The sequence below is a fragment of the Labrus bergylta genome, chromosome 2 (genome assembly GCF_963930695.1).
Source record: "Labrus bergylta chromosome 2, fLabBer1.1, whole genome shotgun sequence".
NCBI lineage: Eukaryota > Metazoa > Chordata > Actinopteri > Labriformes > Labridae > Labrus > Labrus bergylta.
Genome location: NC_089196.1, coordinates 4,760,897 through 4,787,953, shown reverse-complemented (window position 1 = coordinate 4,787,953; position 27,057 = coordinate 4,760,897). Strand labels below are relative to the sequence as shown.

The 27,057-nt window shown below is 40.7% G+C and overlaps 2 protein-coding genes across 3 annotated transcripts; one reads left to right on the top strand and one right to left on the bottom strand.

The window, feature by feature from the left end:
* The first annotated feature begins 228 nt into the window (after nt 1–228).
* On the top strand, nt 229–4,839 carry si:ch211-102c2.4 (uncharacterized protein LOC568178 homolog). Its single transcript, XM_065963045.1, has 5 exons — nt 229–495; nt 1,348–1,635; nt 2,617–2,712; nt 3,661–3,683; nt 4,323–4,839. The coding sequence occupies exons 1-5, from the start codon at nt 459–461 to the stop codon at nt 4,389–4,391; spliced, it is 513 nt and encodes a 170-aa protein (XP_065819117.1). The 5' UTR covers nt 229–458; the 3' UTR covers nt 4,392–4,839.
* A 126-nt stretch (nt 4,840–4,965) lies between these two features.
* Nucleotides 4,966–25,932, bottom strand: rabl6b (RAB, member RAS oncogene family-like 6b). Of its 2 annotated transcripts, XM_020647401.3 has the most exons (17): nt 25,802–25,932; nt 21,627–21,992; nt 21,357–21,491; nt 19,456–19,503; nt 19,217–19,246; nt 18,763–18,815; nt 18,496–18,584; nt 16,603–16,743; nt 16,098–16,203; nt 15,744–15,847; nt 15,005–15,387; nt 13,554–13,707; nt 12,209–12,412; nt 11,145–11,406; nt 10,215–10,401; nt 8,822–8,880; nt 4,966–8,735 (listed from the first exon to the last, which is right to left on the bottom strand). In XM_020647401.3, the coding sequence occupies exons 2-17, from the start codon at nt 21,754–21,756 to the stop codon at nt 8,550–8,552; spliced, it is 2,271 nt and encodes a 756-aa protein (XP_020503057.1). In that variant the 5' UTR covers nt 21,757–21,992; nt 25,802–25,932; the 3' UTR covers nt 4,966–8,549. The 2 variants fall into 2 exon arrangements, with proteins under 2 accessions (XP_020503057.1, XP_020503066.1); XM_020647410.3 differs by lacking the exon at nt 19,217–19,246.
* Nucleotides 25,933–27,057: the final 1,125 nt, after the last annotated feature.

Here is a 27,057-nt window from a genome sequence, read left to right as displayed (position 1 = left end):
GCAGCCTCACTCTGACATCTCTCCACTAATGCACGTCCACAGCTCCTGTTTGTACATGTGTGTATTTCAGGCCTTTGTGTGTAAGAAGCATGTCTCTCAATAACACAGTGTTAAATCAGAATTTCCATCAAGGGTTAATACAGTGTGTAAAATAAAGATAATAATTGGCAGCCATAGTGTTGCAAGTCTTTGTGCATTACACCTTTCTTTTTTAACTTCTCGTGAATAAGTTTGTAGACTTTTTCTCTGACAAAATAATGATGACTACATATAACACAACATGTGAGTCAAAGAGGTACTTGCTTATGTAAAACTGATCGTATAGCCCTCTGAGTATCAAGATTAACTGCAGACTTATCTGTGTTTATATTTCCTGAAGCTCTACCTCCAAGAAATAGCAGCCTCGCTTCCTCTTTTACGTCTCTGACTTGAAGCTTACGACTTACAAGGCTTGGATTATGCATGCGCTCATATTGATTCTCCTTTTTGCTGTAGGTAAGTAAAAAAAATCATGTTTTTTAAATAATAATACATAATTACAATTTTAAAAACAACGATTTTAAAGGGTTAACAGTTGCCTGTTCTGATTTTGAAACAAAGCATTTTGGTGAATTATGAGAGATAAACATGTACCCTGATCAACCAAATATCTACTTGAGAGTAATATTTTCCTCTTAAATTATTTCTTTATTAAAATCACAATCTGTTACGGCCATGAGAATCTGACACACATGGGTTAGCCTCGATGAGGTTTCTCTGTGTTGTGAGCCTGAGTAGGCTAATACACACTAATATTTATATCAGTGAAAAAGGGATTAAATCCTGAACATTAGGAAATGATACACCTTTGTTAAAGTGGAAGTGACAGGGGCGGCTGTGGCTCAGTTGGTAGAGTCGGTACAGCTACATATCCAATGTGTCTTTGACAGAGACGGCGCCAGAATTTGGGGTGCTATGAATAGTGGATTTTCATGAAGTTCTCTCCTTTTTTTCCTTCAATTATAAGCAGACATACATGAGGGGGTTGAACCGGGTGCTAGCCAGATTTGTGACCAAGCTATAGTGTGTACGCCGGTGTTAGCGCCCTGCTTGGTCCTTGGGCAAGACATTTAACCTCAAATTGCTCCCGCTGCTTCATGGGCAGCATACGAGTGATGTAAGAATGGGATTAGTTACTTATGATAATCACTTTTCATAGCAGCCTCTGCCATCAGTGTGTGAGCGTGCAGGTGTGTAAAAGTGCTTTGAGTAGTCAGAAGACTAGAAAAGAAATATACAAGCTCAAATTCATTTACAGCTGTGTGTGTTTTTTTTTTTTTTTAACTCACTCTACATGACTTTGTGCAGGTGCCTGTGAAGAAGTGTATAGGCAGAAGCTGACATGTCCCTATGAGTTAAAGAACGAGAGCCTGCAGAGGGTTTGGTGCAGGCAGAGCTCGGCTGACTGTTGCACCGGCTTCACCTTTGGCGAGAGCGCCCACGTCTTGGATGGAGGCAAACTGGAGGTTACTCAAGGCTTGGCCTCTTTCACCGTGTCAGTGCTGGTGCCCAGCCATGGAGAGGGAGTGTACTGGTGTGGTTTGCTGGGCAAAAATAACACCATCATCAAGGTGGCTGAGGGCTACCTTCACCACTGTAAGTACAAAAGAAGACTCAAATGTTATCATTGTGAGATGGATTATTGTTTTGACATTTAAAGACACATCAACCTCATTACCAGCCACTGATTCTCTGACGCAGTCGTCTCTCAACCTGAAGGTCAGAGGTTCAATCCCCAGCTCCTGCAGCCACACATGTCCGAGGAATCCTTGGGCAAGACACTCAAGCTGCTCCTGCTGTTCGGCTGGATTAGTTCATACTGATGGTTAGGGCTGGGCGATATGACCTCAAATAAATATCACGATTAATTGAACATTTGACCTCAATTACTATCAATGAACGATTATTTAGTTTTTTGTTTTTTGGCCCTCATAGTTCTCTGACATGGTCTCTACTGTAAATATGTTCAACTATTAAAGATGGGATATTTTTTCTAATGAAAGAGTTCATATCTGATGAACTATTTTGTGGTTATTTATTAAATATTTAATAAGAGCTAGTTCAATACAATGAAGGAAAACCATTGACTGTATGCACTGCTTCGATCTCTTTGCACAAAATGAAACAGCTGCATTATGTTTCCTGTTCTCCAGTATATTGTTTGATGCTTTTTTGTTGGTATTGTGAATCTGTCACTCTACACGTATTAATGTATATACATATATGGATCAGACTGTTTATTTTGGTGTTACTATAAATACCATTGAACATTAAAGTAAAATGGATTGTATCCTCTTAAAAAGATGTAGAGTAACTTTTGTCAGCCTTATTTAAAAGCTCTTAATGGGTTTAATTTGTGTAATGGAGGTGTGGTTATTGCAATAATGCAGGGTGAGGCTGAGGCTGTTGAGGAGGGGCCAAAAGTCACATCTTTATATTTGGCCCAGAAATCCTATCAATGCCTCTGATTCAGTTTTTTTTAAATTTTGTGATAGCCACAAGTCAGATGTTTAAATAACAGTCATTTTTAATCTGAACAATCAGTAGCCAAAGCTGATTGACATGTCTTTCATCCAGCTGCAGCCTCTGGTCATCACATCTGGAGCATCATTCGCTGGATTCTGCTGCTTCTGTTGCTCATGGTGACCACATTCGCCAACCTTTACTCCAGAGGTGAGTGATACTGCGGCTCCACTAACCAAGAAAGGAAATTTACACTTAATTTAAGGCAGCAGCCTGCAAGGAGAACAAGGATCCAACATACTGAACAATGTTTGGTCCTATGAGCTAAAATGAGCCTATAACAGACACATCGGTATCAGCACATGCGTTTTGCACATTTGAACAGTTTGCTGCTAGAAGCCTTGGATGACTTGAAAATAGGGTCGTCGGGGCGCTGGTGGTGCGTTTTTTTTATAAATGATATAGAACAATACCCAACAAGGGAAACACTATCAATGCAAGACAAAAAAAACAAACAGAAAAAAACAAAAACAGACCTGGCAAATAAAAATAAAAATTAAGTTAAATGAAATGCAGGAATAAAGCAGGACGATTAAAACATATATAAATAAATAAAAATGTAAAACAGAAAAACAACAAAATTCCACAACCACAACATGATTATTTCAGATTAGACTGCACGGAAGTGTTAAGTTGTCCACCTTTTACAGAAAATTGTGTTTCCATAAGATTTACATGGGGCTGTGTGTTGGTGGTACGTTTGATTATGCATAGCTATGCTAATAGACCTGTACTGTTATATGTTCAAATTTGTTAGCTTGTTTATTATACTTCCGATGCTTGCCTGTTTTGTCATGTTTGGCCTTAAATTTCCTTTTAAGTGGTCTTAAAAGGTCTTAAAAAGTCTTAAATGTAACTTGAGAATCTAAGAAATATCCTGATAATAATGTTAAATATTATTTATCCCAATCTATTTTCTTTCCTGCTCAAACATTCACTGTATTGCTCACCATATTTCTAACTATAACCACATATATAACTATTTATTTTTTAAAGATATCAGTCTAAAGAATCCTGTGACATGATTTATCTTAATACATATGAACACATATATATGACAAAATACACTAACCAAACACTCCTTTTTTTTTTTTACAGCAACATCCAGACACATGTTCAAGGTAAGGTAACACCCATTTTCCCCCACAAAGTACTTTTAAAGGTCACATATTCTCCTCCTTTTCATCAAGTTTGAATAAGTCTCAGAGCTTAAAACATGTGTGTGAAGTTTCTTGTTCTAAATCCACTCTGATCCTGTATTTGATCATGTCTATAAACCCCTCTATTTCAGCCCTGCTCAGAACAGGCTGTTTCTGTGTCTGTACCTTTAAATATGTAAATGAGCTGTGTCTGGCCACACCCCTCTCTGGAAGGTCTTGGTGGCTCTGGCTTTCTGGCTCCATGTCCTATTATTTACGGTGAGAAGGCCGACTCAGAGGGCAGAACAAACACCTAGCTGTGGGAGTGTCACCCACCTAGGGGAGGGGCTACTGCCCTTTGTGATGTCACAGAGGGAAAATCTCCAAACGGCCTGTTTGAGCACACATTTTCTGAAAAGTGGAGCAGACAAAAGACGGAGAGGATGGACTTTTCTCATAATTCGGAGTTTGTAGACAGAATAGGGACATATATTAGTATTTGAACAAACATGGTGAAGTGGATTTTGCAGAATATCTGAACTTTAAATTTGGAAATATATCACATCTTCCTGGATTACTTGAGAGCAAACGATTAAACATCGTTTTCTTTTCTCGTTTTAGAAAGAAGAGGAGCTTTATGATGATATTGATATTCCACAGATTGAAGAAGCAATCTATGAACTGGAGTGACTCATCTGGATTTCAAAACCCTTACATTTCTTATCACAGTTGTGACCTTCTTATCAAACCATCACTGCATCTTATCCAGATATGAACGATAATAAAATGTGCTTATGTAAACTACTCTTACTGGGCTGAACAACACTGAATAACGAAATGTAAGCTACTAGCCGTGTAAAAGGTGACAGAGCGGAAATGTTAAGAAAAGTTATTTCTGGAGCATAGGCTGGTGGTTATGTAGCCCTCACCGCAGCAACCGTGGTTTCGAGACCAGCAGCGTCTCTTTGCTGCATGTCGTTCCCCACTGTCTCCCCCAAACATTTCCTGTCTCTCTTCAGCTGTCCTAATATAAGCAAAACATATCTTTAAAAAAAGAGGATGTTTCTGAAGCAGCCTGTGTCTGACACCTCCCCTGCTGCAGGCGTGACATGCATATAAAACAAACAAGCAATCTTCACTCTGAACGTCTGGTTTGCTTTATTTTTATGATTTATTAATGTGAGTCTGTTTCATAACCGTTTAAAAACTCCTCACAGGAGCTTTGAAGGTTTTATTCTGTGAAGTAAGACACAAGAAATCTTCATGAAGAAATAAGTTTGCATTTATTTGACAAACCAAACATAGGCAAACTCACACACAGTGTAAAGATGTAACATGACATGGGGTGAAAAATAAATGAAGGGTTTCCTTCCAAAACATCACACACGTCCACCTGGAAAACATTGCATTCCCCGATCCCCACGATCATCCTCTACTTCTGCTCTGACGTCTCATCGGTCGACGTCATTTTAGGGGATTTCTTCACCACTGTTTCCACGTGGTGTGTGCGTCATTTTCGGAACAAAGCTCTTCAAATATATAGATTTATTTATATACTTTATACATTCTTTTCTTGCTGTACATTGAAGTCTCATGCTTCTGCTTGAAACTGCACTTGTAGCATTTATCCTTAAATCCCACGGCAGACGACAAAAAGAGTGTTCAGTATTCAGGATCAATGCTGCATAGTTTCAATATTTTTGGAATATCAAACATGATTTCTTTGTAAACCAGCAGACTGTAACCATTTGAGTGTGAGATGGAACCAGTATGAAATCCGTCAGTTGTCCAAACATATCTAAAAATACACGTAATTTCTCTAAAGATGCAACAATGCTTCACTTTATTTATTTTATTGAAACATTTTGGTTATGCCATTCATGGAAGATACTGCACATCATCTCTGTCTAGCAGGCAATCTGAGGCGTCGGGACAAAAAAAAAGGAAATAAAACTCGAGCAGTTCATCACCACAAACTTCCTTAAAAGCAGAGGAAGGAGACGTAAACCGTTGGGAATGTTTGACAGGAAGAATTTCGACAAACTGTTGAGTGCACCTTTTTAAGCACAATCACAAAAAATCTCAACATTATGCAACAAAAACCAAAAAAAAAATCACAATATCACAATAAATAACACGAGGATAAAACAACGGGGAGATCTTTGAAATGTTACCCACACAGACGTATTAACCGAATTCCATGATAACTCCTGTAGAGCAGTGGTTCTCAACCTTCTAGCGTCAGAACCCACCAATCCGATTTATTTGATGAAAAATGGTGCCGTTTGGATCTGAGACGGTACAAATCATGTGACAGAACGAAGAGACTGAACAAAACAAACACATTAAAAACAAGGGCCCGACCGATAGGGGTTTTTTGGGGCCGATATCGATATTAGGAAGAGAACCGATATATCGGCCGATAACTTCGATCTGTGGAGATTGATATATATATATATATATTATTATTTATTGCGTTTATCCCTGAAATGCAGTTTTCAAACACTTGAAAAAGATATATTGTAAAGCCAAGATGTTCACTCGTCTGGAAAGTAACGTGCATCACCGCCCGACACTCTGGAGAGTGATAGTGCTCGTTGTATCCATATAGCGCCCTCTGCTGGTGACAGAGAACTGCTAGTGTAATACAATGAAACTCAAATGAAACGATATTTGACAGGGGAATAAATCTAGTAATATCGGCACGTTTTTTAGATAAAATTAGCTGATACGATAGTCACTTGATATGCTAATATCATTCAATATTATCGGCGGGCCGATTCATCGGTCGGGCTCTGATTAAAACAGCGCTTTGTAGACTTTTTCACACATTCGCGACCCACTGAAAACAGCTCTGCGACCCACTATTAGGTCCTGACCCACCAGTTGAGAACCAGTGCTCCTTTGGCTGTCCAACAAGAGTAGAAGAAAAACAACAAACCATTGCACTGATTCACTGCAGTCTGAAAACAGGCTTTAAGGACCACCACTAGAAAGGCTAACGACAACCTGAACCCCGCACTGAGCTAGCTAACACGTCACAGTAAGAACACTTAAAAAATGGTTTACGAGGACAGCGGCACATCATTCCCTTGTAGTGACCTCTGTTAAGGCAATAGCAGAGAACATGAAGACAAAATGTGTGGAGCCTACAGGCAGAGAGAGGCGCTCTTAAAATGAACGATAAGAGGGCAGGAGGGTTAGCTTTTTTTTTTATAAAGGAGGGGGCCAAAGCCAATACGGAGTTAATGGCTAATATCAATTTCCCACCAAGACTGTGTCCGCAATGGTTCAACTGGTTTTTAAAATGCTTTGAAAACGACATTCAAGTTTTTACATTTCAGCTGGTTTAACTTAGAATTCTCCTTGTACTGAAAAGAGTTATGGCCGACCCCTAAGAGCGGATGATTCAAATCATCTGCTTAGCAGACACAAAGTCGACGTGCATTTTATCAGTAGTATCTCTTGCGTAGTTTTGTTCCCAGGCTGTGTTTGCAAATAGTTATCTTTAGTATCACAAAATCAGTCCTTCTCTGACTCTCTTCCTCAGCGGACACAATCAGCACTGCCTGCTGCTCGTTTGTTTCTGAGTTATCTTCTTTTTAATTAGTTTAAAATTCCTCTTTTTCTTGCTCATCAGTAAGCAGTTTTAATAGAAGCTGAGTTATCTGAAGAAGTGTCCTCTGCTTCACACAGACCTGGGATTTGAAAATGGTAAAAACATTGAATAAAGCCGTTTTACTTCTTAATTTAGTGTCACTCAGAGACGAGTTGATTAACTGCCAGCTGTGCTGCTGCTAGTGTTGAAGTCAAGACCACAATAACCGAGACCAAGACAATTAGGGATTGAGACCAAGACCTTAAGTATCAATGAAAAATCATCATCTAGCGTCATCTAGAAGGCGTGCCAGTCACTTAGACAGTAACACTGTTAAGGTTTACTGTTTACTGTTTCACTGTTAAGGATTACAAAATAATCATTCATTTAGAAGGGAGCGTTTTTTTCCTTCTAATCACAGTAATGACATGGAAAAATAGTCTGTTAGTTGTGGTCTTGATTTAAAATCCGGAGTCCACCCAGTCTGAGACCGAGTCCAGACCTACAAAAGGTGGTATTGAGACCAGGACTGATTTCTCAGACTACAACACTAGCTGTTGCTAACTTTTCCACACAACCTTTTTTTTCAAAGTCTGATCCATGCTGCTCAGTGTGGACACAATCTGAGGGGGGAAAAAGTTATTTCCATTTTGGTGATGGGTAAAAGAATCTTAAATCGGTTCAGAGCGCATCATAAGAGACAAAAGAGTAAGTCTGCCATTCACCGCTGGAGCCAACAAGAAAAGAGGAAAAGACAGAACACTGTGGAGTCTCTAAGAAGTCAGTCGTCACTTTAAGCATGCTCTCCATCATTACACCAAACAAACAAGATACTCAGACAAAAAGGTTAACCCTATTTACAGCAGCCGATTCGGAGTGGATCACTTACAGGGTGGATCAAATCAAAGGACGCATTAGAAAAAACAAGTCAGTCGTGTCAGGAGTACAAAGAGCCAATTTGTGGACGCGCCAATCATCAGGGTTTAATGTCAGGACTCACTATGGTACTCGTGAATCTCCCGCCTGTTTCTCATTGGCTGGAATGGAGTGATAGCGGTAGTGAAGATGGGAAATCACTTAGAAGAAACAAACAGGTACCAGAGTCGTTGGGTATTAGACCTCGGTGTCATCAGAAGCCGTGTGTATTGCGTATGGCTTGAAGATGCTGCTCTATGCACATACTTTTTTTTAACGACCCCGCACATCGCTGCTGTTCCGCGGCTCATCTGACCTCATAAAAATGGAAGCTCTTATAGTTCTTCATAGTCACCGTCATCTCTTTTGATGGAGCCCGCTCCTCCACCCAGAAAGTCCTCCAGCTCGTCCACTTCGGTTTTCTTGGGCCGGGATTTCTTCTTCTTCTTCTCCTTGTCGTCCACGGCTGCAGCTTCTTCCTTTTTCTTGTGTTTGTGTTTCTTTTTGCTCTTCTCATCCTCCTGGAGACAGAAGGACACAAGTCATTGTAAAACATTATTTAAGACATAGAGCTGCTGACTGTAAGGAGTGTGAACAACAACTTTACCTCTTTGCTCTTCTTCTTCTTCTTCTTCTTGTCTTTGGAGGAGTGTTTGCTTTCTTTCTCTGGAAGAGGAGCAGATACAAAGTTTTAAATTAAAGAACTTCACAGGTCTAGGAAATGGATCTTTAAAAGAGAAGAAATGGCAGATTTTTACAATCATCCTAATACTCAAGTTCGATGACATGAATGTCGTCATTAACCAATAGGAGAGCTCTCCTGAGATAGCGAATCAGGTTCATAGTGTACATGGAGGGGACTCTGGAAAGTCAGAGGCTAGCTTGCTGCTGACACATTGTTAGAGCAGCAGTGTTTAAATACTAAGAAAAGGTGACAGTGTTGAGTAGAGAGGATGGACATGACTCCCTAGCAGCTAGCGAGCTGCTAGCTTGAATTGCTAAACCCTAATGTGTTACCAGGACAACAAAAAAAACACAACTAAACCTGCTTCATGGTACTCGAAATCTCTAACTGGAGCTTTAGGCTTTGTCGAGCCAGCTCACTGAAAGAAAGCCTCGGTTTGTTGAACTCACATTGTGGTACAGCCCTCAGGGCAGCTGTGGGTTGTTACAGATTGATGACCCTTCAGGATGCACAGTCTTTCAAAGTTCTTCTAGGCGTGGTAGGACAAGTCTATACCTGGCCTTTTTTTTTTAAATTTAACCAGGAAAAGTCTCATTGAGATTAAAAATGTCTTTTACAAGAGCGTCCTGACAAAGACAGGAAGAAGCACGATATACAGGTTTCAGACATAAAACATTGAACAACAATGAACATAATTAAAGGAATCACAAAATATAAGAAACATTCATCAAAATGAGTCATAAATCATCAACAACAAGGGATCAAAAAGAGGCAACATGAGTCAGTTAAAACATGATATTTCATATTATAAGAAGACTTAAAATATTCAAGGAAACCAGCTCCTGGAGATTTAGAGTATCTTTAGAGTGTCTACTATGAACAAACGCATACCATGAGTGTAATCACATCATCAATTCAAAATTGATTGACGGCTTCCATAAGTACTCAGCCCAGAAGCAGAGATCAACATCTGTAAAGTGGAACATTGAACCCCTGCACAAGTAAACAAGCTGGTAAACCACTACTTCCTGTCAGCTTATATTATGTGAAGAAATAACCTGATAAACATGCCACACTGTGCAGTAGATAAGAAGAGTTCTTCAGGTGTAGGTGTTGATGCTGAGATAAAAACGTGACTACAAACTTGTGTTTCCAAAAGAGACATTCAGTCAGTAAAACAGACCCTAAAGAGTCATGCTGACTGTTTCCCATTTGTTGACTCACCAGTTCATCATCATCGACTTATTTGTGGACACTAGATATCAAAATATCAATTGAGTGTTTGAGACACACTAAAAGACATTTCATGACTTGCCTTCCTGCTCCTCGCTGCTGTCTTTGGCGACAGGCGCCTCCTCGTGGATTCCGAGGCCGAACAGGTCGGTATCATCCTTGTGTTTGAAGGAGATCACGGTGGGCTTCAGAGGTTCAGGCGCCTTGGCCAACTGCAAGTCGTCGTCAGAGAGGTCGGACAGGAGCTCATCTCTGACAGGAAATATATCCTGCAAAAAAACACGGGGTCAGAAAAAAGGTGAAATATTAGACGAGGACAAAAAAAAGAGAATCTTCTGGAGGAACCATGTAACGTTTAAAAATCAGATCATGTTTGATACACAACAGTTTGAGACTTCTGCATCCTCAGTGAGACTTTAGATGCAATCTGCGGTAACTCAATTATAGCTGAGTCATCCGATGTTTGAATGGGTCACTCGCCTATAACCCCTTTTTCCCCCACATTTAATTTTTAACTATAAACTGATTCACAATCAAAATGAACTTCATTGCCTCACACAGTGAGAAATTTATCTTCGGCTCTTCCCCAACGCTGCAGCCATAAAAAGACAACAATCAACATCATTCACATCAAACATAAAACAATGAACATTATTGAATAATGTCCAGAAAAAAAAAACTACATAAATATGTAACATCAGGTTGTTAAAATATCAAGGACACATTATAGTCCAGTGCCTATCCTGGCCTATTTGAGAAACTTAACGCCTGAAGTATCAAATATGATACAAATATCTTACATAAACAACGTGTTATACAATGTCTTAATTTTCTTCTTCTAATTTTTGTTAAGAAGGTTTTATAACGACTCAAAGGACCAGACATGTCTGACAATGATTTGATGGTTTAGGCCTTACAGGGTGAAGAAGAACTACAGAAGTCTGACTCGTTTGTAGCGTGCTTTAGATTTCTGACCCGAGTCAGCTACAGAGTTAAAACTCTTCTACCTCACCTTTACTATTTTGGGTGTATCTGATGCTTCGGACTCAAAGTCGGGGTCGTCCATGACAAACGAGAGCATCTGCTGGGCCACAGGAGCCTCGTGGTCTGTATCAGAGTCCTCGGCTTTTGGGGTGCCTCCTTTTTTCTTGCCCTGGTGTCGTGTCGGCTGCTCTGCTGCAGGAGTCAAGGTGAGGGATATGGGTGCTGCCGTCTGGCCTCGGGGCTCTGGGGGTTTGGAAGCCACCTTTGGCTTTGTGATGTGGATCACAGACCTGAAACAGAGTGAACATTAGTTTACTTGTGTTTTCATTCTCAACACTCTCCTTCTCGTATCGGTATGCTCTTTTTGCAACGTTGCTTTAATTTTTTTGCTGCGGCTGTAGAAAACATTCAGAGTTCTTATCTTTAAAAACATTTTTAAAAAATGCAGGAAGTCATTGACCGTCATGGCTAACCGTCTCTTACAGCGTGACTAAGTACATCATCTTGTCGTACCACAGATCTTTGTGTAGCAGTGACGCATAGCTCAGGCTGTTCATGTGCACTAAAACACACAGTCAGGTGAAGAGAGTGCTTCATGAATGTCTACTAATGTAGTCATAATGGAACAAAAAGAAATGTCTTTATTTCCATAGAAAGGAGTGTCCTCTTCAGCTTGAGCAGTGAACAAAGAACGCTTTCTGTCATAGTTAATTTATCTAAATTAACATTCTACACGAGCAACAAATAAACGAGGTAACGAAGTGGGATAACAAATCTTTACTAGACGTTACTTTTAGTATCACTCGCTCAAAAACATTAAAGTGAATCAACTTAATGAGGGGACAATTTAGGCAAGGCCCTACTATTCAAGATTTTTTTTTTTTTTTATTCTGTATCAAAGAAGTGGAAAGAAATTAAATATGTTGTCGGTAGAAACTGTGATTCATCTGTTATCCCCACGATGGTTAACTTTAATGAAGCCCCCATGACTTCCTGACAATCTCGGCCAGGTTCCAACAGAGACGTCGACATTAAACACAAAAAACCTACCTGAAGGTCTGATGTCTGGGGGTTAAAAAAAGAAAAACTTACGCCTTAAGATCAGGTTCACTGTCCAGGTCTTGGTCCTGTGTGATGGTCAGGGCTGCTGTTACTCCCTCCTCTTCATCACTGGTCAGAGTGATATCTTTACTGGGGGGAAGCGTCTTAGGTTGGGGAAGGCTGGGCTCAGTGTCGTCCAGATCCAGCTCATCCTGGAATCCAGACACCATGGGGTTTCCTCGGCCTTCACCATCGCTAGGAGAGAGAAAGTGCAGGAAAAATGTTTTTTTTTTTTTTTTTTAACATTTACTCAGTCGGAGAACAGGGTTACCTAAGTTGACACCCTACAGGGACTTCAGGTTTTGGGGTGTAAAAAGAGAAATCATTTAAAACTGCAGGTACTGTGGGCCGGCTGGCTTGTTTGGAAACATACATGTGATGGTCTGAAAGCTTGAAAGAGATCTATTATGCTGATCCATATTTAAATACAAACATATAATGTTACGATGTTAGCTGCTCTGAACGAGACGTTACAAGAACTTCAGGTGTCACCAGGTGACGAAGGGACGTATCAGAGCAAAGAATGGACCAAAGTTGTAGGACACGCCCAGCCTGGCATCTCTTTCCAGGACACACCCACCCGGAAGCTCACTCAGATTCCCCTGCGACTCAAAACAGAGCTGGCCAATCGGAGGAAAGCAGACCCATGGGGAGGGGGCTCTTAAAGAGACAGCAGCGGAAATGAACCGTTTCATGTAGCATGAGGGATTTTACTGACACCAGTATCAGATAAGTAAAGAGATTTTTGAGCTGCACATCTCACAAAGCTACTTAATAAGCCTGACATATTCAATAGTGAAAGTGAGGATAATAGATCTCCTTTAAACTGCAAAAAAGTCAGTGACATGGATTAGGAAGGAGCTGAAACACCTTTAAGAGCTCTTCTTTGTATGTGCATAAAAAGTGCCCTGTATTACAAAGTAGTAAGAATCAGAAGTCTATCAGATAATTTTTTAGTTTGTGAGATACCAAAAACATCAACATTTCCTGTTTTTCACAGAGTAACCCTGAGTGATCACAGGCTATTAAGTCTCTGATTCTTTGTAAGATTTATAGCTTTATATGTTCAACAAATTAAGTCATCTGGGCAAGAGTCTGGCGATTGCTATTAACTTCATACTGCTGTGGTTTAATCGGATCTTTGGGGTCATCCAGTGAGCATACACAGATCTATTATAAATGTAACACGTGTATGACATTTTAAATCACTGCCTTTTGTTGTAAAAAGAATGCATTAAGTGTGTACACATGAAGAATATTTCAAGGTTTATGTAACAAAGATCACTTCATCTTAAAGAATAACCGAGCTTATTTCAAAGTATAGTTAAACCCTCACCTGTCGCTGTCCACAGCATGAGCCGTCGCAGGCTGAGACGCCTTGTTCCTGGAGGGCAGGCTGTCCTCCAAGAAGCTTTTATCCAGCCTCTCATCTGGCACAAAATCATCCACACTCTGAACCTTGGAAGGACAGACCGGTGCAGACGGCTCCTCTGAGGAAAACATAAGAGTAAGACGTGTATGAGGAGCTGTTCAAATAATTATAAAAAACCTACACTGTACGTGAGGAAGCTCCCATCACAGCGCTGCCATGTGTTGCCTGTTTAATTACACAAAAGGTCCAATGAAACTGTTCAATCACATGACACCCACACAGCAGCCGGTCAGTTGATCGTTTGAAAAGCTTCGCATTACTCCACGGATAAGTCTCGAATCTTGTGACTACTTACTGCAGACAGAATTTTCTACCACAAAGTTGTTTTGGATCCATATAAGGAACCATGAAAATTAGGACTCACCTTGAAGATATGAGCCAGAAAATCTACAAATCAAACTAGTAACCAGGGTGTCACTACGGACTTTACGATTAGATAAACCCGACTGCTGCCAGGTGTTAGTATAAAATTAGACACTTTAATTAAACTTAAAGGCATTATTCCTCTCCTTAAGTCCCTGTACTGGCTTCTTCTGAGTCAATTTTACAATATATGTTACTTAATCTACTTATTCACTCAGACTCAAGCATCTACGACTAACATTATCAGCATTGTTGTCAGAACTATTCGAGTGAAGCACCTTTAAAAGCTGTTTTCACATCTGCACTCCTGAAAATATCTAAATAATAAATTCAGGAGGACTGCTTCAGATATTCGACTGAACTGGCTGTTGACATATGCTCCTATACCTGTCAGAAAGGAGGGGGAGGGGGTGGGGGGGGGCTGTGATGTGAAAAAAACCTAGCTGCTATACGCTGCTAATATTTGCCTTTATATCAATGCTACGTGTAGTGTCAACAAAAGAGCAAAGAACAACATACTGGAGAACAGGAAACATAATGCAGTCGTTTAATTACACTCACGGAAGTCGCAGCGGTCACTGTGACATTTCACCCTCAATCTGAATGACGCAGAGACGTAAACAGGATCCCCCCTCTTTAATGTCTTCAAAGGTGGTAACAGAGGCGTTACAGAGGCGAGGGGAAGAACAGCGCTGTGTGTGCGTGCATGTCAATTCACAGATTGGGGCACAAATATCACGCTGTTGCGTTGAGTCAATATTAATGTACAAAGACATGATGACGGCTGATATCAGCTACGTCAATTTTGCGGAAAAAAAAACAAAAAGCAGTCCGACAGCCTTCAGTTCATTTTTGAAATGTCAAGCTCTCCTTATGGTTCCCTAACCAGCTTCAAAAAATGTTCATTCATGCTCATGCTGCCCAGAGTGAGGACACAAACGTAGAGGAGACGACATGTGGACCTTTAACCTGCCTGAGTAGAAGAGACTCACCTGGGGCAGAAGCAGAATTTTCAGCAGCCGGGGTCGGGCCAAACCAGCGGGACATGAAGCCGCGTTTCTGGGGGGCTGCGGCTCCAGGTGCAGCCGAGGACTGAAGGTGTTCGGGCGACTGGGCTGGAAGCTTTGACTCAACAACGGGTGAAGCCGCTCCACTCACTGCTGTGGAAGACGGCGGAGGGGATGAAGCGGACACGGACGGGGACTGTGGAATAACCTGGGAGAGAATCGGGGGCTGTGGGGTGCTGGGGCTGGAGCTGCCAGTGGAAGCCCCACTGGGAGGGACGATTGGGGACTGGGAGCCCGAGGAGGGGCTCTGACCGTTGGCTGGACCAGGTGAGCCGTAGCCCTTGCGAGACTCCAAGTTCTCCAGGAAACTGCAGAAATCAACAAAGACACAATAAGATTTAAATTAAGCATCATAACTTAACTCTAAGCACAAATAGTGCTCAAGTAGACTGATATAAAATAGATTGTAGATGGATTGAACATTGTACACAATATTCTTACATCAAAGTAGGATGCCCATAAATAAAAACAAACCAACACAATCTTTTAGTAAAACTAAACAAGTCTTTAAATCCTAAACCTAGTCAAACATTCACATGTGTCACAGCTTGGTTAGGTTTAGTCACACACTGTTTTCTGTAAGATGAAATTTTAACTCATGCCCCCTTGTGGATTCGGTATAACACTACACAAACAGAGAGAGAAAAAAAAGAGCAGACGCTACATGTCATAGTTTTGATCTTCAGTCTCCTGCTGGACACACAGCTCCTCCAGCGTTGCATCCATGTCGAGCTGGTTGGTTTCCAGCTGTCTCAGTAGCGTCTCTCTCTGCGCACGCACACACACACACACACACACACACACACACAAACCTGACATTAATGATTCAACAAGGGCTCAGATTAAGCCTCCGCAGTCACACTGTAAGAAAGCATGATTAGAGCGAGTGCTTCTGTAGCTGAACAATACAGCATGTGACCTAGAGATTAATGAAATCCTTAAACACCAGTAACGGATGAGAATAAATTAAAAAACAATAATGACATGAAAGAAGACACACGAGGGGTAGAATAATAACCTGTAGCTGAAGGAAGGGGATGTTGAAAAACCTGTGTAGATATTTCAAGCCAAACCCGTTCTTCATTGAGGACTCAGCGTAGTGGATGTAAGACGATCCCATTGGTCTGTAAAACACAAGTTTCACTGGTTATCTTTGATTGAATTTTCATTCTGGCAGTTTCTTTATTGGTGCTCATCAAGTTACACCTGAACTATTTCTTTGGGCACAAGAAGAAGAACAGGCTCAGGAAAAGCTCCGACATATTGATTTATTACTTTGCTTTGATACCTTTCATGGTATACTTCATCTCAGGCTGTAATGCAATCTTGTCATTTTACTAACTACAGGGAAAAAGGGAGGGTATGGAGAAGCCTCATGTATTAACTGGGGTCAATTTGAATATCTGTCCTTAAAACCGATTACAAAAGTAGTTTCAGGACGGAGAAATGAATTGAAAACAACTTCCACTTAAACCATCACAGTGCAAGCTTTTGTTTCATTTGACCATCAAGCTGATGTCTACCTGTTAAGTCCAGCAATCAGGTCTCTAATATCGTCAGGGAGGATGACGCGATGCTCGCCCATGTCCCTGAAGTTTCCCAACACACAAACCGGCACATGGGTCGGGACTTTGGGAAGTTCCCTCAGTATGTAGTTAAAAGTCCTGCAATCGAAAAAAAAAAAATACAACACAAAATCAAACTGGGGGTGATGGGAGGAATGCACCAATGTCGTACTTATATCAGTCTAATAGACACTTATATGTATAACCACGCACAGAAATACACATTTTCATTTACTGGCCAGTTTGGCTGATGTGCACTATGAAGTGTGCACTATACCTTCAGTGCCTGGATATAACACAGTGCAGTTTAAAAGTCTGTGTGGAGAAGTTCCCAGACTACAGCAGGCTGTGGGATGACGTTACACTCGTTAAGTTACTGATTGTTGATGAATGCTGACACGGTGAGAGTGAGTGGAGAAAAGTTGAATGGCGCGCTTGACCCAATCACTTCAATTCCCGATCATCATAAAGACTTGATCTGTTAAGGATCACTGATCAACTGTGTACCACTGAGCTAAAAGGAAACAGCAGCTAGAGGGTGTGTGTGTGAATCGGTGTATGTAGGTGTGTGTCAGGTGAGCATGGCCCTGCAGCGCTCCGACATGCAGACAGCACAGGAGAAGAAGCCAAGGCGCTTATAATGGTGCATTCCATTTAGCTTGGAACTGGGATTTCGGAGCTGGGAATGACATCACAGCTGAGTAAACCGTGTTCCAGTTGCAAGCTGGCAACAAGCTGGGCAAGCAACATGGACGCCTCCAGGAGTATCTTTTTATTTTTTAGATTTATTTTTGGCTTTTTGTGCCTTTATTGAAGAGACAGGACAGAGGATAAGGGTCGGAAGTCTGGGAGAGAGAGAGAGAGAGTGGGGAATGACATGTGGGGAAGGAACCACGGTTCGGATTCGAACCCGGGCTGCCTGCTTGGAGGACTACAGCCTCTGTACATGGGGCGTGCGCACTAACCACTGCCCCACCAGCGCCATTTTGTTAGCAAATACCGGACGATAACAACACACTACGTGACAGTTTGTGCATGAAAAAACCATGACAACATGTCTACAGATAGAGCGTGCATGATACTATCGATGTGATTGATTTAATTACCCTAAAAGAAATCTTTGTTACATATAAACACTAAATAGTTACAGCTTCAACGTTTCTGTTGATGCACGTAGCGGCCATGTTGGATCTTCACTCGGACTACTGAAGGTTCTCAAGTCAGAATTCTGACTTCAGGAGGTCGTTCCTGATGACGTATCAGACCAGCAACTCTGAATTTTGAACGACTTCCGAGATCAAATTGAACGCACCATGACTCAGCACATTTTAATTACTTGGCTCTTTGGGTATAAACATTTACCCGCCATGTGGTGGATAGCCCTCTGACATTGAATCGCCAAACTGAAAAACCTAACCACGTTTGGCGCTTGGAGAGTGTTAATTTGGCACGCTGTGTTTGACTTCAACACGACCGCCTCATTTCCTAAAAGAACACATGACTAGATGCTACTAATGACAGACAGAGTGATCACAGTCCCGTTCTTAAAAGGAAAGTAACAGGTTTGTACATCAGCATGGCTCAGCAGCATGTACATATTTGGTGAAGTAGATCCCTCCTTGTAAGATAAGCAGATATTTCTGAAAGAAAAACATCTATTCTCTTTAATGATGCTCAGAATAAGAACATGGAGATGCTTTTGGAGGTTTTTGACTCTGACGCTGAACATAATCCGCAGTGGAAACTTCCCATGCAGACTGACTGAAACCTTATCTGTCCATGCATATTGTAGCATTTAGAGTTCACTGATGAGACAGTGTGAGGACAACAAGCAGGACACATGACTCTTACCACTGCTTGGTTATATCAAACATCATGATGACTCCATTACAGTTCTTGTACACGTCCAGGAACTCTGCATCCAGGGCCACCTCGTCCGACTACACGACACATGAAAAGAGAAACTGTTGTAAAACATGAAGAAGGAGGAACATCTGAACGCATATCTTTGATCGCTTGCATCCTGTAAGACCTCTTTGGCAAGTTCCCTCTGTGACCCACATGCTTTATAAGTCAGCATTTTTTCTCCTGAACACATGACACTCATGTGATAATCACCTCTTGGGGCTCATTCTCCAGTTTCAAGTTGTCTCCACGCCGTTTGCCTTTGCCTGAAGGAACAGGAATAGAGAAATGTGAATGTGAGAAAAGCAGAAGTTAGCAGAGCTCATGTCTGTTTGTCTTTACATTAGTTTATGATAAGTAAAGCAGGCAAGGCAGCACAGCCGCTTTTTCTTCTTGAAAAGCATGTCGCAGCATAGTTTGCTCTTTTTAATACTCTGGTTACTGGTGATTAGTTACGGCTCACATGATGCACACACTCAAGGCTCTAAGCTACAACACAGCAGAATAAAAAACCTCAGCCAAACTCTGAAATGTAGCCACACAGCAAACCTGGGAACAGCCAAACCTGGACACTATTGACATTTCAGATAAAGGGAGGAGTAAAGGCGAGGGCAAACCCACAGCACACGAGCAAGTTCAGTGTCTACACTCTATTGGTGACGCTCACCTACACCTTCAGGAAGAGGATATTTTTGGCCTGAGATGAGTGCAAGAGAGGTGCAAAAAAAAAGACAACATCAACACTGAGGACAGAGAAACAAACAAGCATCCATGCTTCTGTTCAATGTCCTGACATAAAGTGGCAGGATGACTGCAGTAGAATAGACAACAGTATAACTTCTTAGAGAGAGGGTAAGCCCCAGTGGAAAGTCTGGCTCTCTGACGAGCAGGTGTGTCAACACTCACCTTTGTCTACCACGTCCCACACCTCTACTTTGACCACATCATCCGTCGCTGAGGAAACAGAAGAGCAGACTCATTATTCAAGTTCTTAAGCACTAGTGGAAAATAACGAAATGTACAATCTCTTGAAGCCGGGGTATGCAGTTTACTTAGGAAGATTTTTTTAAAAAATTTGTGGAGTTTCTGGTTAGCCATCAATATATCTAATCCTCTGACATGAAACTGAAACCTGGTATCTGTTGCTGTCCTGTGCCTCTAACAATCCTTTCAATAGTTTTTGTCTGAACGGCTTCTCTGCCTGCTTGTGAACTTATAGCTAAGAGCAGAGTCTTCCACTAGCTAAAGCTATGTAGCAAGTCAGCAAGGGATAGCATAGGTCAGCAGTAAGCGATGATAATGAGGATCTACTCTCCCTGTTCATCTCTTGTGGAATCATCCTGCACCAGTGGTCAGACGTGTGAATATCCATGTTGGGAATTACATTTTAAGTTGTTGCAATATTTAAGTTCTTGCTTTAAACTGACAGAGATCTAAAAGCACATGCACATAAATAAATGTATTCTTCAACAATAACTATAATTTATAATAATTTTATAACATCCATACTATGCTTGCAGGTCGTTAGTCCCTGGCTGCATGAAGGTTTGATTTTTGATGGAAGGATCTGTGCAGATATGTGCACACTGAAGTTATATCACTGCATCCAGACCAATACATTTCAACTTTCATCACAGAACATATAGATGTTTTATTAAATATGAACTGTGATTACTTTAGATGTTAAACAAACACTGATTACCTAAAGATGAGTTTTTTTGGGTTGAATAGTTTAATATAGTTTTGCTGCCCCCTCTGAAGGGAACTTTCTCCAGCATGACTTGGAAACTGCACGCTCTTCTCTTTTTACTGCTGCATTACTTGAATTTCCCAACAATAAAGGATAATTTCATCGTATCTATTTTGGTTCAAAGACATTTATGTTGACATAGATGTCTAAAAATCTGGTGTCAAACAGTCTGTCAAGCACTTTTTTTTTTTTTTAAACGTGTTGGTTTTGTTCAGTTTCCTGCTCTGGAAGCTGCAAACTGCACTATTTTTGCATTAAATAAATCTGATTGGTTGAAAAATATCAGAAATTTGGGGCGGTATTGGTTGGTCCTGAGGCCAGACGAGTTGAGAACCACTGGTCTGAAGCACTTTCTAAATAAAGAATGTCATTGTTTCTTTGACGTGGAGTTCTGCATCGATGCAGTGACAGAACATAATCGATCTCTGCATACCGACATTGCTTGTAGATTTTCTGGCCGTGTCAGGACCTATGTCATCTATCTGTTTTGGTTCAAAGACATTCATGTTGGCATGATGTCTAAAGCACTATTTGTATTACAAAAAAGGGAGTTCATATGTAACTGTCTTCATTGATGAAAGAGAAGCCATGTGCAGTAAAATAGAAAATTGAGGATTCAACCCAATCGTGATCGAGGATAATCATAATCGAATCGTGAGACCAGTGAAGACGCACAGCCCTTCATCTTCATGTGCTTTGTGGTTAAATACTTGTGCTCTTACTGGTTTCTCTTAGATTGCCCTACCCCAGCTTCAATAAAGTCCAGGAATACAGGAGCTAATAAAACACTAGAATAAGAAGCAGTGGGAAAACGTCTGCTCCTTAAAGAAGGAACTAACACAACAACAGAACATTTGGTCTAAAATGTTTCTGCAGAAGCTAAATCTAAATGAGCAGTCTTTAGTTTTTACCTTGATATGGAGCCACTGAAACATCACAAGGCACAACATCAGATGTCAAATACTCACCAGACATAAACACACAACAGAAGCAGCAGTTATGATGAGGTGAAAGGTGCCAATATGACTCAGAGATGAAATGAGTGGCTCTGACTTACTCTTGTAGTTCCAATGGATACTTGTGGCTTGGATCTCCTGAGTGGGAAGGTACTCTTCCACAAACTTCTTGCCCTGCAGTCGATGCCATAAAGTACTCTTCCCGGTGTTTCGGTCACCCCGGATGACTATTTTCACTGTAGCGGGAAAGAAGATTGAGCGTTTGGTTCATCAGAAAACAAACATTCTAAGGTGCAGCATTTCATATTCAGAACTGGGTCAGACATATTTGCCTGCAGAGCCCCGTCCCTCTGAGTGGCTGTGTTACTCACTGTTATACTGAACCCCCTTGGCAAAGCGTCTCTGCAGGCTTTGGTTCATGGACTGCATGCCAGCCGGGATGTTCTTGTCCCTGAGCTGGCCTGGCTCCGATCCCACCAGCTTCTTAAGCGCTGAAAACATTTTGGACTACGCTTTGGACGCTTGCACAGTGACACGGGGTAGTGGAGTAAAAATCACAACTTGAAGTAGTGGAACACCGATTTTCTAGTGGATGAGTTAAGGGTCCATGCTTTGGAGCAAATACGACGATTAACCACCGGATATTGAGCAGCGCTTCTTTTTTTTTTAAATCCAACTAGAGGTGCTTGCTTGCCAGTCTGAGGTGGAGGTAACTACCATGTTGTTTTGAGCATCATCTGAAAAAAAAAACAACAACAGAGGATAACTGAAGTTAGGGTTGGAAATGTACTTAAAAACAATTTCAAAGTGTAGATGTGACAGAAATGTGCAGAAACATCCAGTGACTCATTACATCTGTTCATTCTATATTGTTGTGTTTTGTGCCTTTAAATATGAAAAAGGAAAAACGGTTTCGTCTCCACTGATTCTTCGAGTGTAGGGGTGCATAAGACATGCAGGTCACAGAGCTAAGCTAACGTTTTTTAATGGAAAGTAATGACCTGATAACTTTAGTTGTAGATCATTGATTAATATTGTTTAATGCTGGGGTGATGATATGCGAGAAGTTAAGACGCGTGCCCCGTGTGCAGAGGCAACGGTCCTCAGCGGAGCGGTCGAGGGTTCAAATCCGACCGTGGCTCTTTGCTGCATGTCATCCCTACACTCTCTACTTCCAACATTTGCCGTCTCTCTTAGGGATGTAAAGATTCATCGTAAAATCGTGATAAATCGATTCAAAGGTGTCAAGAATCACATTGGTACTCTGAAAAATGAATTGCAATAATACGGTGAGCGTCAGCAGCTGTAGAGCAAGATTTAGAAATTAAGGGCGCACCACCGTTTTTTATATCGGAGGTGTGGACGCATTTTGGCTTCTTCAAGACAGAAAATGAAAGAGGTGAGAAGATAACAGACGAGACAAAAACTGTGTGCAAATGCTGTAAGAAGACGGGGAACTACAAAAATAGCACAACCAACATGATGCAGCATTTAATCGACACCACAATGAGAAGCTCCAAACACCGCCACTTGTTGAGAGAAAAAAAAAAACATTAAAAGGCCAAACCACACTGACGAGTGAGTTTACAGCCCCTAAAGGAATCTTATCCAGTCATAATATGTCTATAGTCTCATTTTGTAAAATCAATCATGAGAGAATCATATCGTGAATCGTATCAGGAGTAGAATGAATTCTTACATCCCTAGTCTCTCATCAGCTGTCTTATCCATTATCATATCAATAAATTGTTTAATGCTGTATTTCCAAAAACCTCAAAGACTCTTCTACAGTCTTGAGGAAACAATAAATGTTTCTAAAACTGTTTCACATGTCGTGCCACTTTTTCCAAATCTAGAACAAGTTTTCATTAAGAAATAAAATGTCTGTGCTCGATCAAACTTTGATAGTATTCACATCAGCTGTGATTGGCTTCATTGATGGTTCATTGAGTAAGTGCTGAAACATTCAGGCTAAAACAGAAAATTATACAGCAAACATTTTGATCATGATTCGTTTTTTTTGTTTTTTAAACAATGAATGTAAATATTCTGGATCTTCTTTATTGGTCAACTGAAAATCACTGTATTTTAGACCAGTGGTTCTCAACTGGTGGGTCGGAACCAAAACGTGGGTCGTGAAGCAGCTCTTGGTGGGTCGTGAATGTGTCAAGAAGTCTATGGAACTCTTTTTGAACATGTTTCTTTGTTCTGTCACATTTTCTACCGCCTCAGGTCCAAACTGCACAACATTTTAATAAATACATCTTTTTTTTGACCACTGGTGTGACAACACAAGCCATTAAACCACTGGTTCCCAACCTTTTTCTGGCTCATGACCCCATGACTTTACAAAACTCTGGCAACCCCCCCCCCCCCCCCCCCCCCAAAAAAAAAAAAAAACACATGCAGCTGCTGGTCAAAATTAATTTGTGTTCAATCATGTAATGTAAACTTAAACATTTGCTTGCTAACAAAAACTGAAGATCTCATGTTTTCTTTTTAGAATTGACACAGTATCACAAAACATGCTGAGGTGTATTAATATTTCACTCCTAAATATCCCCTCATACCCAGTGGTGAACAGTGAAAATGAAAATCTACTCGAGTTATTGTACTTAAGTACATTTTTGTAGTATCTGTACTTTACATGAGTTTTATTGTCTGGGGAAACGTATCACTTTTACTTCATTTGAAAGACAAATAACCTACTTTTGACTCCCCTACACTTTTGTGAATGTTCTCGTTTAGTTTGCACTTTTGCTCTGCAGTCAGCTGAAGTCTTTTCTTTTCTTTTCTAAAATTAGATCTGAAAGACAATAAACTGTGTTTGTGTAGTTCTGTGTGTGGTTTGTCTAAGTGGTGTTGCCGTACATTCATGTCTTGGTCACAGAGGCTCATTTCTTTTGATATTTTTTATGTTGACTGCTAACACCGCTGTAGAGAAGTTAGAAAAGCAAACAGAGCTTGAAGAATATGCTTCATGATTGCACAGTTCGAGACGACTTGCCCCGACTAAAATGTCACCTGGCTGACATATTCACACTTCTCAGGTATTTGTGTTTGTTCCTATTATTGCTCGTTTTTTTTTATAGCTGCAAATCTGTAAATATGTAGCATGTGAATTTAAAAAATGTAAATAATGATTTCTAAATAATAACACAACTTATTGCACACCCATGTTTTCTTGACCTGACTCATGCATCATGAAAATACAACGTTTTGAGATTTAATATTAAAGCAGTTTGAAAACCAAAGTGTTTTTAAAAGCAAGTACTCCAGCACTTTATCTTAAGTACTAATTTGACAGAACGTTTCCTTGTGTTGGAGTCAGATGTAACTGGGAGGATCTATACTCTGACTCAAGTCATGAAGATGTGAACTTGGTCCACCTGCTGCTGACACCCGTCTACCTGGATGAGAAATATGACCCAAGACATAAACAGGTGAATAAACGGAGCTGAAATGTTTCAGTGGAAAAGCCTTCAAAACAGCAGAAAGGGATGTTGATGTACATTGTCAGTTTTTGAAGACTGCTGGTTATTTATAACATGAAAGAACGAAATTCAATAGCCGAGACTAATCCTATAACAAAGTGTTTTTCAAAGTGGGTGTTCTGAGCCTTTTGGGGGAGGGGGAGAGGGGGGGGTAATTTTATTGTAAAATAACACATGATGAGCGATTAACGAGGGTAAAAACTCAGGGAGAAAAGCACCATTACGATGACTGTTGATTATCGCTGAGACAGAATTTATAAAAGACATTGAATGAAATGAGATGACAAATTATATTTTTTAAATTGTTAATAAAATAAGGAAACATATTGAGAAGATGTTGTATTTGCAGATATTTTGCAATGGTGAGGTAAAATGAATTTATGTAACTTTTCTGGAGGGGGTCCCCACCAGAGTGTATGGGGGTCATTGGCATGGCAACGCTTGGGGACCCCCTCCTACAGAAGGCAAAACCCAAGACTGGATGTGGTGACACTCTTCTGTGATAGATGCATTGAAAAGGATTTATTTAGTGGTATAATGTGAAGTAGTGATGCATGGCAGGAGGGTGTACTGCAGTGTTTTCATCTTTAATCCTTACAGCCAGCAGGACTTTCATTATTCACAATCAACACAGTTTGTCTCCAGTCGACATCACCAGAACAATGCACGTCTCTGTTTATCTATATAAAAGGGACTCTAAATAAAAGACTGTTTAATACTGTTTTAATAACACAATGGATCAGCTTTATCCCCCAAGCTAGCGTTAGCCGACCAAGCTGTTAGCTCGGCTGTGACACATTTTTAAGGCAATACAGAGGAACAAACATTTCAGCAAGATCTCCTACAGACAGTGCAGAAGGTAAACACAGCCCTCACACAGTGATGTGGCACACAGTGATGTTACCTACCCTGACACAGAGGTAACGTTATCCTCTCTGGTTAAGCTAGTCATCCATTGGATATTAGCCTAGCTTTGCTCCCTGGACGCTCAGTGACATTTAACGACATTTAACATTTAAATGTTTGTTTTTCTCTCAGCTACAAATACTCACGGTTATTTATTAAGATACGACACTGCAGCCCGGACATCTTCTATCCCAAAACATCTGTCACACCTCCATCCCGACGGAGATATAGCAGCGACATTCCTCTGCAAAGACAGCAGACACAGCAGCGACTCAGCGTAAAGCTTGACGTAATAATGTACAACTTCCGCTCAGACCTTCAAAATAAAACTCCAAGATGAGATAAGATAAACTTTATTGATCCCCATGGGGGACATTTTTGCGTTACAACAGCTCAAGAAAACAGGAAACAGGAATATATTTATTAAAAATAACAAGAAGTTAAAAATCTAACATATTTACATCAGTTAAATAAAGGGAGAAAAAATACAATAATAGAAAAATACAAGGTATGTACACTTCCACTTGTGGAAAGAGTTATTGTTATTAAAAACACACACAGTGTGTAGCATTATTATTAAAAATATTATTATTAAAGGGGACATATTATGAACAATCCACTTCTACAGTGTTTTTGAACATATATTTGTGTAACCTGAGTGTCTACTGACCTACAAAATGTGAAATAAACCCATCCAGTCCTTTGTTTGAGGTCTGCATAAGTCTTACAACAGAGAGAAACAATATCTGTTTCAAATGTGCTCTCCTTGTGATGTCACAGTGGGATTCTGGTTAAAAAAAACAAAAACCCTCCCCTCCCCTGGGATCTCCACCCATGGACTCCACCCCCTAAAGCAAAACTTTAGCACAGGTCTGCCATTTTTATGCTCTCTAGTGAAGAAGTGATGTCATCTGGAAAAACTTGTGGGGGGAGGGGGCTCATTGCATTTAAAGATATATTGCATTTATATTTTGACCAAAGCACAGCACAGATGTTTCAGTTAGACCACAGAGGACTGTTTGAAAAGGTGGAAAAGGGGTTTAATATGTCCTCTTTAAAATTATGCTTGAGTTGAAGTTTTTTGCCCATGAATCGTTTAGGAAAATTACAAAGGAGTTTGAGAGCCAAGTTCTAATTTTTATGATAATATATATATATATTTTTAACATCCCTATGGGGAGATTCTGGTTTTACACTCTGTTATTGAGAGACATGCTTCACACACATAGGCCCGAACTTCACAAATGCACAAACAGGACCCATGAGATGTCAGAGTGGAGCTGTTACACAACCCAGTGTGTGAGCAGTGAGTGCGCCAGAGCTGTTAGGGGTTCAGTGCCTTGCTCAAGGGCTCCTCGGCAGTACGAAGGGCCCGACTTCCATACTTTGGTCCGCACCTGGA